The sequence below is a fragment of the Helianthus annuus genome, chromosome 5, assembly GCF_002127325.2.
Source record: "Helianthus annuus cultivar XRQ/B chromosome 5, HanXRQr2.0-SUNRISE, whole genome shotgun sequence".
NCBI lineage: Eukaryota > Viridiplantae > Streptophyta > Magnoliopsida > Asterales > Asteraceae > Helianthus > Helianthus annuus.
The window spans coordinates 169,599,088-169,613,632 of record NC_035437.2 but is presented as its reverse complement, the minus strand read 5'-3'; the positions used below and the strand labels follow the sequence as shown (position 1 = coordinate 169,613,632).

The 14,545-nt window shown below is 33.4% G+C and overlaps 1 protein-coding gene across 1 annotated transcript; it reads left to right on the top strand.

Annotated features, from left to right (window-relative positions):
* The first annotated feature begins 2,595 nt into the window (after positions 1 to 2,595).
* On the top strand, positions 2,596 to 4,809 carry LOC110942042 (transcription factor bHLH123). Its single transcript, XM_022183734.2, has 7 exons — positions 2,596 to 2,921; positions 3,020 to 3,602; positions 3,721 to 3,813; positions 3,902 to 3,958; positions 4,094 to 4,159; positions 4,243 to 4,296; positions 4,385 to 4,809. The coding sequence occupies exons 1-7, from the start codon at positions 2,686 to 2,688 to the stop codon at positions 4,526 to 4,528; spliced, it is 1,233 nt and encodes a 410-aa protein (XP_022039426.1). The 5' UTR covers positions 2,596 to 2,685; the 3' UTR covers positions 4,529 to 4,809.
* Positions 4,810 to 14,545: the final 9,736 nt, after the last annotated feature.

The following is a 14,545-nucleotide window of genomic DNA, read 5'->3' as shown; positions in this document are numbered from 1 at the left end:
TGAATCTTAAACTTTTTCTTATATCGTAACTGATCACTTACTTAATATTATTATAAAAACCTACTTAATTTTAACATCCATGAATCCAAATTTAGATGTGTTTTCGGATAAACTGTAATATATTAGACTTGTTTGTTTGTGTTCACTAATGTTAAATTGTGTTTATTTATATTTGTTCAATCACGTTCATTTGTGTTCTTTTATGTTTGTTCAATCATGTTAATTTATGTTTGTTTATGTTCGTTTGCATTCGTTTATGTTCGTGAACTGTTCGTTTAGGCTTTAAATGAACGAACATAAACGAACACGAACATGCCCGATTTCTTAATGAACAAACACGAACAAAAAAATGTGTTCGATTACATGTTCGTGTTCAGTTAAAGTTAAATGAACGAACACGAACATGCCTATATTCGTGTTCGTTCGGTTCGTTTACAGGCCTATAAGAAAGCGACTCGTTATATTATGTTATATTTAGAGATAGAGATTATATAGAGATTAAGTTACATTTGATTTGGTAAAATATCTATATATAAGTTAACTGAATAAAAACGTATTTCAACCCGTATTAAAATATTTATTTGACTCTTTTTAATGTGTATCTAGTTAGAATGACCTTGCTTATATATTTTTTTAATTGCCAACATAATAAATTCTGAGCATTTTTAGAGCACCCACTAGAGCAAACGGAGTACTCTGAGAGTAACCTGAGTCCACCATCAATTTCGGGAAAAACCCGCTAACCCACCCGTCCGTAGGCACGATAGTGATATTACTGGTAAAACCCGTTTGGTTCAAATCGAACCCAGGTTTCCCTGAGTTTCCTATCATTGCTCACTAGTGCCTCACTCTGCACCAATTTCAAAAGAAATACAAGCCTTTCACCAATTGATCTACAGAAATATGTTTAAGTGTTTAAGTGATCAATTAATATTCTTTTGGCTTTTGCTGATCAAGTCATCCAACCACGAAATGGCATCAGATTGAGATGTATCATGTCAAATTGGTGAATTCCAAGTTCGACTCTGGGCCTACGTTCACACGTTTTAATAGACAGGATCAAACACTAAGAGCATCTACATTGATAAAACCTCCAAATGTTTATGAACGTGTATAGCCATCTAACAAACCAACCAAACTCACAAACATGCCCATAAGCTTTTCCAACGCAATAATTTTATCCCTCAACTATTTATACAATTTTCACATAATCACCAGCTTAAAAAAACGAAGAAAGAAAAAGAAGCAATCAACACCAACCCGTTCGTAGTTGGTCGTAGACAACAACATCAGAAACCACCCACGCCCCATACCCACCAGTCTAACCAACACCACCATTATAAACACACTGACACTGTCTTTGCAATTCTTCCTTGAGAAGGACAAGATCAGTACATCACTAGAGACCAATTTCCTTGAGTGGAAACTCAACTATAGAATTGTTCTCAAGTAGGACATTCATGAAACTGCTTTCCAACTAGAATCCTTATCAAGCAAACCAATGACATGATAGATGTGAGTTGGCCCATGCTTGCCACCATGACACCAGACTTTTAGAAGAATCTAATACAAGTGCAGGGGGCATTGGGCATATGTATGAGATAATCCATATGCTTCAAGAAATATTCCAAAAATGCATGCACACACTAATCCACAGGTATAAGCCTATAAGATAACTATGTGACATTAAGTTTTAAGTGTGTGCAAGATGGTTGCGCACTTGCGCATACCTCTATAAGTCCTATATCGTGAAGATGAAAAGTTAGATAAATCGTCTAGCTTCAAAGGATTAGATATCCGCCACTCCAGTTCCTAATCGACAATGTTTGAAAATAATTACGTACAGTTTGTGATTATTTCAATATAAATATTATATTGGATGTGCATAAGATGCTTAACTTAATGTTGAACATAGCATATATCCCGAAACCATGCATTAGAAAGTCTATGACTCGATCACCCTATTTTTAGTTAAGAGCAGGCGGGGTGGTCCGTTATGGCCATCCCATAACGAGTGATAGCACATAGAACACCGCCGCCTCCACTTCCATAATGAGTGATAGGGTATAACTCGTTATATGTATAACGTGTTGAACTTGAGGAGTGATAGGGTATGACTTGTACATTGTGTATTAATACTTGTACATTGGAATCTCATCACTAGTGATACCATTCCCACTACAATTCTATCACTAGTGATAGAATATTGGGTGATGACATGGCATGATTTAATTGGATATTGGGAGTGATAGAAATCTATCACTAGTGACCACCCGCTCCCCCAAAGAATAAACTTGACATTGCAATATATTTGTTTAACAAAGCATATACTTCAGTTTGTTAATGATATAAACTGTAAATTCAAGGGCTAAAGTGATAAATTTAGTTAGGAGAAAAATAGTAAAGTATTATAAATTTGGTTATATTTATTTCCAAAGAATTTAATCTTTTCTTTGCTTTGTATTCTAAGAAGATAATAATAATTTCTATTTAGACAATAAAAAGTCAACTATTTTGGCCTTTCTTTGCTTGCCCTACCTACACTCCAAATTCCAGTTTAAAGTTTCATATAAATACTAAGACAAACCATACCACTTAATTCCATTTTACAACTATTTTTATTTGCAACAAAGAAATCTGAAGGTATCTTGAAGATCAAGAAAACAATTTGATCCAATTCAAAAGATGGCAGATAGCTGGTGGGATTCAAGAACAAGACCTTGTTTGAATAATTCAGTTTCTGTCACCTCCATGAATCTTTTCCAAGAAACCACTGATAGCACCACCACAACCGCCACTTGCAGTGGCGGTCGTGGCGGAGATGGTGGGTTGTTGGAAAGCAGCCCCAACTTACAGATGATGGAACTAGGTCTTTCATCACAACCAATATCTCATTCGTTGGATTGGAATCAAGCTTTATAGTAAGTACATATTCTTGTTTTCTTTACAAAACCCTAATTTTGTATATTTTGATTCTTTTGGTGGCTAAAAAAGTTGTATAATTTTTGGTATAAAACAGCCATGGAGATCAAAGAAATGATCATCATCAAAGTGGTTACCAAACCCTAATTCAAGAAGATCATGGTTTGAGCTCAAACACAAGCCGTTTTCAAGAAAACCAATGGAAATCACATAAAATGTATTCCGGATCACCTTCTGAATTCAAGCAAATAAACGTTAGAGGAGCGCGACTTGATGAGCATGCACGATACAACGATGAAAACCGATTAAATCCAGGCTTCCAACCTATGGATGATCATTCTTATGGAAGTAATTCTACACTGATACAAAGTCTATTTGGTTCGGATAGCAACACAAGTGTACAACAAGATTCTAGTTATGATCAAAACCAAGGAATAAGTTATTCCTATCCACCCAGTTACGGTGGCATGACCGTATCTGGTGGTGGCGGGGGAGAAGAGTACGCTCTCCCGCCACCACAACAAGAATTCTCAACGAATTCTTCACCATCGAAAGTGCAGGGGAACATTGCCGCACAACTGCACTTTTCCAACAACGCGCGATTTTGGAATGTGTCGGCATCAAACTTTTTTCCATTGCAAATGCAATCAGCTTCATCAACCATTGAAGATAAACCAAAGGTATAGCTAGGTTAATGATCATCAAGATTCACAAACAATATTAATACCCACAATTTGTATTACACCAAAAGCCTTATATTTTATGTTACATTTGTGGATTTTTTGCATATATAACAAGAATCCCATATCTGAAATGGTGAAAAAGAGCAACACCAAGTCATCATCAACCAAAAGACCAAGAAATGAGAACCCACCAATGCCGCCTTTAAAGGTGCATATATTAATCTTGTTTTTACTCTATATAGATCTTTAAACCACAATTAAAGTTGAAACCTTTTGTGTTAATTTGGATGGAACAGGTGAAGATGGGGGACAGAATCACTGCACTCCAACAATTAGTTTCCCCTTTCGGAAAAGTATGCATGATCAATATCTATATCTTCATATTTTTCTTCATCATCCTTAAATTCTTCTTTTTGATCATTAATCTTGAAACTAAAGTCTTGTTATCATTTGTTGATAATACTAATAACCTTTTCCGGTTTTTCCAGACCGATACAGCATCCGTGTTGTCCGAGGCTATCGTATACATCAAGTTTCTCCATGAACAAGTTAATGTAAGTTTCATTAGTTAAAATTTAATGAAAAAACAATAAATGTTTCTTACTAATAAACCTATGTATCTTAATTATTTTCTCAGGTTTTAAGCACTCCATACATGAACAATGTTGCAATCATGCAACAACAAAAACAGGTGCATATATACTTAATCATATTATTTATGTTCTAGTTTGTTTTTGTAATGATTAAATAATCAAACTTGTGACATGGGGTTGATGTAGATTTCGGATAAACCATCGGATGGATCGCGACAAGATCTAAGAAGTCGAGGACTATGTTTGGTACCGATATCAAGCACATTTCCGGTGACAAACGAAACTCCAGTTGATTTCTGGACACCGTCTTTTGGAGGAACTTTCAGATAGGTGTGAAAACCAGAAAGAATTTGTTCATGGGGCCGATAGCGATCATCAAAGGAATTAATTCTAGGCAATAAATAATAGATATCTAGTAGAAATCTGAAGAGAAAGTGAAAAAAAGATATGAATCTTTAAAATGCTAGGCCAGCTACACACAAAATGATGCAGTTTTGGCCAATATTGTTCTTTTAGAGTTAAAGGTGTCCATCTTTGTACATAAAAACCGGGTATATTTGTAATAATTGTAGCATTAATAATGATTATTTAACTAAAGTTTTGTGTAGGAATATGTGAGAACAGGTTCTAATTATACCATGCATACTTAATCAAATTTGTATATTAATTAGTTGTGATTCTTTTTCATGATCATCCTTGATTTGTGCCTTCGAGTAGCATCCTAGGTTACATAAAAGTTAACAATAGGTTTTATGATGATCCATAATTTTTTTAGCGGCACTTTTGTGTCGATAACAATTTCCATTGATGATTATTAATACTTGTGGCTAGCTAGTGTGCTTGATCGAATGATCATGATGAACATCCTAGAAGACGTAGAAAACAATATTTAGTGTGTACGTGAATATACTTATGTTAATTAGCATACTTATTATCTGTCGATAATAAGTGATCAGTAATACTTGTATTTTTAGTTACAGAGTATTTACATGGATTAAAAGTTAGTAAGTGGTTTATAGGATATTTACATAGCTAAAAAGGATTAAAGTTATTGGTAGTCATTGGTTTTACTTATAAGTCTAATTAGTGGTCTTAACAAATCTTTTTGCTTAGATGATTATCATCATTATAAGTAAGACAACTTGTATTAAAGGTTTGGGTGTGGATGTTTGTTGTATTAAATATGGTTTCTTCAAACTTCTTAAGCTTATTGATTGAGTAATAGTAGGTGATTATGATATGATTTTGAAACTAAAAAGAAAAATAATAGAATATAATGTTAGGAATAAATGAGTTAGTGGAAGTGTGGTATTTTTGGTGTTAGTATTTCTTTTTTATTTTATATGTTTAAGATTCCTAAAAAGGAAATGGAAGGGTGTTGGTGAAGGAGTATAGGGCCCATGCTTTGTGCTTTTTCATTTATCTAATGGTCTATGAACAGCTAAAATACCCTTTAAATTTTTCATAAAAAAGCATTAGTTAAATTATGAAATATAACTAGCATTAAGCCATACCACGTTGCGTTGCAGTGGGGGTGTAAAACTATTTCAAATAATATCAATATCACACCATCGCCAACAATCAACACGTATTAATGTGAAGAAATTAGATCGTAACATAAAACACAGAAAATAATAACTAAGTTGACTTAGTACCCCCTCGTTGCGACCAACCTGTTATGTTAAACGGGAAAAAAATAGCGTAAAAACGTTGAACCATACACGTACGTTGTGACACCTGTGTCACCATGAACACCAAACAAATGCCAAACCTATGAAACATTGTGTTTCATACCTGGGATTTGTATAAATATGTGTATCCTTTGCACATATCAATTCTTGTTCAATTCCGAGCTTTAAATCGCTTTCTGGAAAGTTATATGCGCACTGGTGCGTAAACGTAATCAGTTTAGCGCGACAAACACTCCGGAATAGTGGAATAGGCTTAACATACCTTAAATGACCTTTACATAACTTAGAAATAAGTTTTGGAAGGTTTGGTATGGCGAAAACAAGTTTATTCGATCGCAGGGACTATTTGCGTCAAACTGCGAAACTATACCGATTCGTATGGTATCGAACAAGTCCAGAACTTGATCATAAGTTAAACATACCATATATAACCTAATCATAGCTTAGAAACAAGCTTTGAGTGGTTCGGTGTGCGAAAACATGCTTATATGATCTTACAGGGACTAAAAGTGTCAAAAACGACGTAAGTTTGCATTTTCGCGCATATCTTACGTTCTGGACACATCTGGACATCCAAAATTTTTGTACACACTAAAATATTTTTATTTTAGTGATCGCCATGCAAAAATTCCATTCGTCGTTTAATTTGGATCGATTTTGCGTTCGTTACAACTTCCGTCGTAATTAACCGAACAACGCGATTTTACGATCAAACGAACCGACATCCGAGATGTTTTTGAGCATGTTTTGAGTTCCCTATGCTTTAACTTCATTTTAGAGCCTTGAAATGAGGTTAACGGGGTTTAAACGCATCGAAAAAGGCTTTAAACGCGTGCAGGGACCATTTCTGCCATTTTTGAAACTTTGCTGAATCAGACACGCCGTAGCGTAGCGCGAGCCCTAAGGCCTATGCCGTCGCGCTACGCGAGTGCCTCATCTAGGCAGAATATGTGTTTTCAGCAACAGTTTGTAATTTCAGGGGCCAATCTTGCAATTTCTTTGTGTGGTAACCAAGTTACCACCTCTCCAAGGCTTTGCACCTGCTCCTAACACATGTATGGCTAGGATTAATGCTTAATGGCTAAGAAAAACAAGTGGAATGATCTTGTTAATCCACTACAACTATAAATAGCCATCAAGTTCACTTCATTTCTTTGCTCATTCACTCATTCCTCTCTTCTTATCTGCTTTGGAAGCTCTCTCAACTGATTTGGGACTTGTCTTCTTAGTAGAAAAGATAGCAAGGACTATTGTGAGCCTTCTTTCATTCTTTTTCTTGCTTTTTCCTTATGTAGTGCAGAAAGTCAAACAGTTTGGCCAACAGTTTGACTTTCGGTTTTGACCATCAATTGGTCAAGTCAAAGTTCAATTGAACTTTGACACGTGATTGTAATCACGATAGTTATAATCCTTCGCGATTATAACCGCTGATTACCACGTTATCTAGTTGTAGTGCCGAGTCAAAGTTTCGGTCAAAATGCGTTTTAGCACGCATTTTGCAACGGAACTACTTTAGGGTATCAAAACGCTTTGTTTTGATACCAAATCAGTAGGTTAGACATGTTTTGACATGTCTAACTCGACACTATTAGTTTGTGCTTGTTTAGGATCGTAAGGTAAGCGGTCTAAACAACCGCTTATACTTCCGAACCCGACCCGTTTGGTCGATCTTTAGGATCCGACCAAGCACACTTAGTGATCATGGTTACATAGGTAATAACCACTGAGGTTATACCTTATGATCACATAGGATTGGTTAGTCATTTGCTAGTTAGCTTGTATGCCCATAGTAAATGACCAAAATGCCCTTTTGAAGCTAAAATCCATATTTTGATTATGTGAACATATTTTTGACATATAATCTGATTTAGTAACATGTTTAGGGATAATTGGGCATGTAAGACTTGACATAGCACATAGATTACCATCCGAACATAGTTTTACGCAAACGACGCATTATAGTGGCTTATGTTACCATAATGTGTCGAAACGGGTCAAAAGCACTTAGGTAAGCCTTCCAATCAGAATGCTAGCTCTATTAAATCATACCATATGAGTTGCAATACTCATTTGATTTATAGAACTTCATTCTATCCTATCTCCCGATTTAGGATCCGATTGTTTAACATAGTGATCCATACTAGGTGCCACTTGATTCCTTGATTTCCCGAGCTTTGTTAGGACACTTAATCAAGGATACTTGCAATCTCAAGTGAGTACATAGTCCCCTCTTTTACTGTTTTCAATTGTTTTGGGGTGAAACATATATGCCTATCTGTTATTTTCCTGATTTTAAACTATATGATTACACATGCTTAATACATATTCTTTTGACAAATTAAACAATTACCTATGGTTTAAACACTGATTTTCCAAAACTTAATAAACAAATTGTTGGATTGTACCATTTTTTTTATACATTCACCCAGCCGATTGGTAGTATGATATAGCGCTATAGGACTAGACACCCCATTCCTGTTGTATGGAATGTCAGAAACCAAATTTAAACCAAATAGAAATTGCCTTCGTGGTATTTCTATAGTCTCCAAAGTGTAGTTTGATACACTAAGGCTTTGTTGAATACCAAATCACACTCTCTTTGTATATGTCGATATACTACAAAAGTACAGTTTGATGTGCTCTCAAATGTGATCTACCAAAGTATATTTTGATATACTATGTACAAGAATCCAACATATGTTTTAACACACCTACTTTGTTATTTTTAAACCAATGCATAGTTGATATGCTATTTTTAAACCAAAGCATAGTTTGATATGCTACTGTTTACCAAAGTATAGTTTGATATACTACCAACTTTGTTATTTTAAACTAAAGTATATTTTGATATACTATCTAAAGCATAGTTGATATGCTACTTTTAACCAAAGCATAGTTGATATGCTATTTACAAACCAAAGTATAATTTGATATACTACCAATACTTTTATTCTTAAACCAAAGTATACTTGAGATATACTACCGAAACTATTATTTTAATTACTAAAGTATATTTTGATATACTATCCATTTAACTATTTCAAAACTAAAGTATACTATGATATACTATTTGTACAAACTTTTCAAAACCAAAGTATATTTTTGTCTATACTATAAACCCGTTTTCCAAAACGACACATTTTCAGAAACAAAACTTTTACATTAGATTCATGGCTATTTTGAAAAACATAAAACCTTTTTCTCATATTATCTAAAGCCATGAATCTAATACACAAAATCCTATGTTACTCACAGGCATTTTTATGCTGACGTACCATATTTTCATATATGTTTCAGGTACTGCTATGTGATGATTGTTGATGCACGCTACATATAGGATGGACTTGTGCCTTAGCGACTTAAAACTGAGAAACAATTATTTGTTTTATTTTAAATTGTACCAAAACATTGAATTCAATAATTCAATAAAACAAAACTATTTAATCCATGGTTGTGAAACAATGATTCTGTTACAACACTCCCCGACGTTTCCGCCACGTTTTGTTGTTTTACGTGGTCGGGGTGTGACATACGTTGCGTCGTATTAACTCGCAAATTAGAACGAAGTGTTAAACGAAACATAATAACGTTGAACCACACACGCACGTTGCACCGTTTTAACTCGCAAAATTTAGAATGAAACGTTAAGCAAAAAATTTACGAAATATGATAAGTATAAAGACCAAAGTTGAAAGCAAAAAAAATGTTAGATTAAATTGAAAAAAATGAAAACTTTTAGGTTAAAAATGAAAAATCAATAAATTTTGGACTAAAAGTGGAATATTAACTTTTTTTTTTTTTGAAAGAGTTAATTACTGTTTTCGTCCCTGAGGTTTGTCAAAAATAACGGTTTCAGTCCATTAGTTTAAAAATTGCGATTTCAGTCCATTAGTTTCATTTTCGTAACCATTTCAGTCCACTAACTTAACTCCATCCATTTATTTTGTTAACTTTGAGTTAACTAACTAATTCAGGGACGGTTTGCGTCAGTTTTAGAAACACAGGGACTTAAGTGTAAACTCTAAAACATTAAAACAAAAAAAATAGTAAATTCCAAAAAATCAAAAAAATTCCAAAAAACCAAACAAATTCCAAAAAAATCTAAAAAATAATAAAAATTCTAAAAAATAATAAAAATTCTAAAAAATCATAATTATTCTAAAAAATCCAAAAAATCCGTTTCGGCGCAAACTGTTTCGAACCAGAACCGTTTCGAGCTGAACCGTCCGTACCGTTTCGACCTGAACCGTTTCGACCCGAACCGTTTCGAGCTGAACCGTTTCGACGCGAACTGTTTCGACCCGTACCGTTTCGAGCCGAACCGTTTCGGCCCGTACCATTTCGAAGCCGAACCGTTTCGAGCTGAACCGTTTCGAACCGAACCGTTTCGACCCGTACCGTTTCGAAGCCGAACCGTTTCAAGCCGTACCGTTTCGAACCGAACCGTGCCGTTTCGAACCGAACCGTTTCGAGCTGAACCGTTTCGAACCGAACCGTGCCGTATCGAACCGAACCATTTCGAGCTGAACCGTATCGAACCGTACCGTTTCGACCCGAACCGTTTCGAAGCCGTACCGTTTCGAAGCCGAACCGTTTCGGTTCGATACGGCACGGTTCGCGTCGAAACGGTACAGCTTGAAACGGTTCGGTTCGATACAGCACGGTTCAGTTCGAAACGGTTCAGCTCGAAACGGTTCGGTTCGAAACGGTTCAGCTCGAAACGGTTCGGTTCGAAACGGCACGATTCTGTTCGAAACAGTCCGGCTTGAAACGGTTCGGCTTCGAAACGGTACGGGTCGAAACGGTTCGGTTCGAAACGGTTCGGCTTCGAAACGGTACGGGTCGAAACGGTTCGGCTTCGAAACGGTACGGGTCAAAACGGTTCGGCTCGAAACGGTACGGGTCGAAACGGTTCGCGTCGAAACGGTTCAGCTCGAAACGGTTCCGGTCGAAACGGTACGGACGGTTCAGCTCGAAACGGTTCGGGTCGAAACGGTACGGGTCAAAACGGTTCGCGTCGAAACGGTTAAGCTCGAAACGGTTCAGGTTCGAAACAGTTCGCGCCGAAACGGATTTTTTGGATTTTTTTAGAATTTTTTAGAATTTTTGGAATTTTTATTATTTTTTAGAATTTTTTGGAATTTGTTTGGTTTTTTTGGAATTTTTTTGATTTTTTGGAATTTACTATTTTTTTTGTTTTAATGTTTTAGAGTTTACACTTAAGTCCCTGTGTTTCTAAAACTGACGCAAACCGTCCCTGTATTAGTTAGTTAACTCAAAGTTAACAAAATAAATGGATGGAGTTAAGTTAGTGGACTGAAATGGTTACAAAAATGAAACTAATGGACTGAAATCGCAATTTTTAAACTGATGGACTGAAACCGTTATTTTTTACAAACCTTAGGGACGAAAACAGTAATTAACTCTTTTTGAAAATACCCCTAAGCCTCTTTTACAACACCCCAATACATATACATGATGAAAATTTGTTGTATGTAAATTATATGATTTTTGAAATATGTAATAATTATTCAATCTGATATGATTGTTTTAACCATTTCAGTATTTATACTCTATAATAAAAAGAAACCTGATTTTGAACACGTGTCATTCATTGAAGATGTCTACATTTGTAATTTCCTGCATTTTCATACTTAATATTATTATTTACCAAATTGACACTTTTTTATTTAGTTTACCCTTGTCTCATATTTTATTTTATGAAAAAAATATCGATTATTCTATCTCTTATTTTCATATTGCATTTTTTTTTAAATTTAGTTTGTACTTATCTTTTCCGTTCAAATGGGACAGAAGTAAAATTATTGGGTTTCACATTTGTAAAAAAAAAAATCGATTATTCTATCTATTATTTTCATATTGCATTTTTTTTTAAATTTAGTTTGTACTTATCTTTTCCATTCAAATGGGACAGAAGTAAAATTATTGGGTTTCACATTTGTAATTAGGTTATTTTTTTATTAAGATGCTATCGTTCTATTTGTTCATGTTCAAAATGATCGAAAAAAAACTCAGTTATTTTTGTTTCTAGGAAATCATAATCCTTTTATTTGATTCAATCATTCTAGAAGTTTTAAAACTAAAATATAATCTATCATAATCAAATTCACATTTCAAAACTCTCAAAATTCAACCATTCAATAATCACAATTACTCACACGTATAAGCCCATATATAATCTAACCTATTTTTAGTAAAGGATTCTAATTAATTCTATGTGAAATTTATAAAGACTTTTTGTTATACACTTATTTCATATATAATCTAATCTAACTTTTAATAATGTATATATGTGTGGACGCTCGGAGGGCAAAAGTGTAATTGCACTAATTTTAACGTTATTTCACTAAATTTGTGAAAATAACGTTAAAAGCGGCGGACGGTTAATCATGCATCATCATCATGTGGTGGCGTTGATAGGAGAAAGACAAAAGGGAACATGCACTAATCGGTCTTTGTCCCGATTGCTAAGTGTTATGTGCCTTATGTCCAAAACTTGATGCAAAACTACTATCGAGTCGGGGGTCTTACTGAAAGCAGTCTTTACATCTTACTCTTCTCAGACCCTACCATAGCTTTGCTATTTGTGGGATTTACCGAGTATGATGATGATGATGATGAATTAGTATATATGATTAGATTTATTCAACCCGTATAATACACGGGGTTTATAAAGATATATTTTTTTTATTATTTAGTTTATAAAATTACATTTATCCAACCCGTGTAATATATAAGGTTACAAAATTACATTTATTTAACCCGTGTAATACATAGTGTTTTTAAAGATATAATTTTTTTTATTATTTAGTATATATAATTAGATTTATTCAACCCGTACAATACACGGGTTTTTATTATTTGGTATATAAAATTACATTTATTCAGTACAATACATGAGGTTCTTATAGATATAGTTTTTTTTATTATTTAATATATAAAATTACATTTGTTCAACCCGTGTAATAAACGAGATTTTTAAAGAATAATTGTTTTAATTTAGTATATTAAATTACATTTATTCAACTCGTGTAATACACGAGGTTCTAACCTAGTTTAATGTATATACTATATTATTTTATAGCAATCACATAAAACAATTTTATAAAGGAAAATTGGTTTTTAATAAACTAACCTTTGTTCCGTTGGTAAATAATAATCTTACCTACGTAATTGGTATACAATAATCCTATCTATCAACATGTTGGTACTCAATGAAGTTCCGTTAATTTTTTTTAACTGAAGTTAGTTTTTAAGTTTTATTTATTACAGAAACAGTCCCTGTAGTTGTAATTTACTAGTTTTAACTATTTTAAAACTAGTAAATTACAGTCCCTTGAGGTTTTTTTTTGTTTTATAAAATAGTTAAAACTAGTAAATTACAACTACAGGGACTTTTTGTGTAATAAATAAAACTTAAAAATTAACTTCAGTTAAAAAAAATTAACGGAATTTCATTGAGTACCAACATGTTGATAGGTAGGATTATTGTATACCAATTACGTAGGTAAGATTATTATTTACCAACGGGACAAAGGTTGGTTTATTAAAAACCAATTTTCCTTTTATAAAAGGATAGGTACGTATGTTATCAATATTTAATGTATTATACTATATTATTTTATAGCAATCACATAAAACAATTTTATAAAAGGATAGGTACGTATGTTATCAATATTTTATTAATTAATAAATAATATACATGATTAATTAAATTACGTTTGTCTTTTTATATATTTGTGTGACTTTCCCTATTGTGAAAAAAATGATAACGTCATCAAGTAGTAGGGACTTGGCTACATAGATATTCCTTGCTTCTCTTTGATGGATAATATAGTACAATCATATTTTGTGCACAACATATGACAATCATAGTTTGGTGAACATGTATATTTCCTATTGCAAAAATCTTAGACAACATTTTTTTATACTCGGGCAATACAGTAAATAATTAAAAATGAACTTTCAAGCTTTATGTTACCCTAAATCTTTTAAAAAGTAAGGAAAAGTTTAAGGATTATATTGTGAAAGTAACAATCGTGCCAATTTGCTGATAAAATATACCGGTCTAATTTTGAACATACAAGTTAACAAACACTCTATCTTGGAAGGGAATTTTCCCGGCAACAACACAAATAACTACTTTGATTACCATAAAGTATCAAAATTGTCTTTCGACACAAAACCGGTCTAATTTTGAACATACAAGTTAACAAACACTTTATCTTAGAAGGGAATTTTCCGGGCAACCACACAAATAACTACTTTGATTATCATAAGGTATCAAAATTGTCTTTCGACACAAAAATTTCATATATGGCCAACTGAATTCATGCAATTTTAGAAAGCAAAAAAAAAAAAAAAAAAAAAAAAAAAAAACCAACTAACAAGTTGACATGTGTAAATCATAGCCATTCTACTTGCGAACTTGGGTTGTGAAAAGGCAAAATTGCAAAAATAAATAAATAAAAATGGGGATTTCTAGAGATTAAATCATTAAATTTGAGTGTAAAAAAGCAAAATCACATGATATTTTCATATTACACAAATCGGATGTTAGAAGTTTATGCTTCAGGGTTAATTAAGTTCAAATATATGATGCAATTTAAAAGTATTTATTCATCATGTATGACCT

Excerpts from the sequence above, each read along its gene's own strand:
- LOC110942042 (XM_022183734.2), top strand. The coding sequence starts at position 2,686 with ATGGCAGATAGCTGGTGGGATTCAAGAACAAGACCTTGTTTGAATAAT. Across the intron at positions 2,922-3,019 it reads GATTGGAATCAAGCTTTATA|CCATGGAGATCAAAGAAATG; the intron begins GTAAGTACATAT and ends GGTATAAAACAG. Across the intron at positions 4,297-4,384 it reads TCATGCAACAACAAAAACAG|ATTTCGGATAAACCATCGGA; the intron begins GTGCATATATAC and ends GGGTTGATGTAG.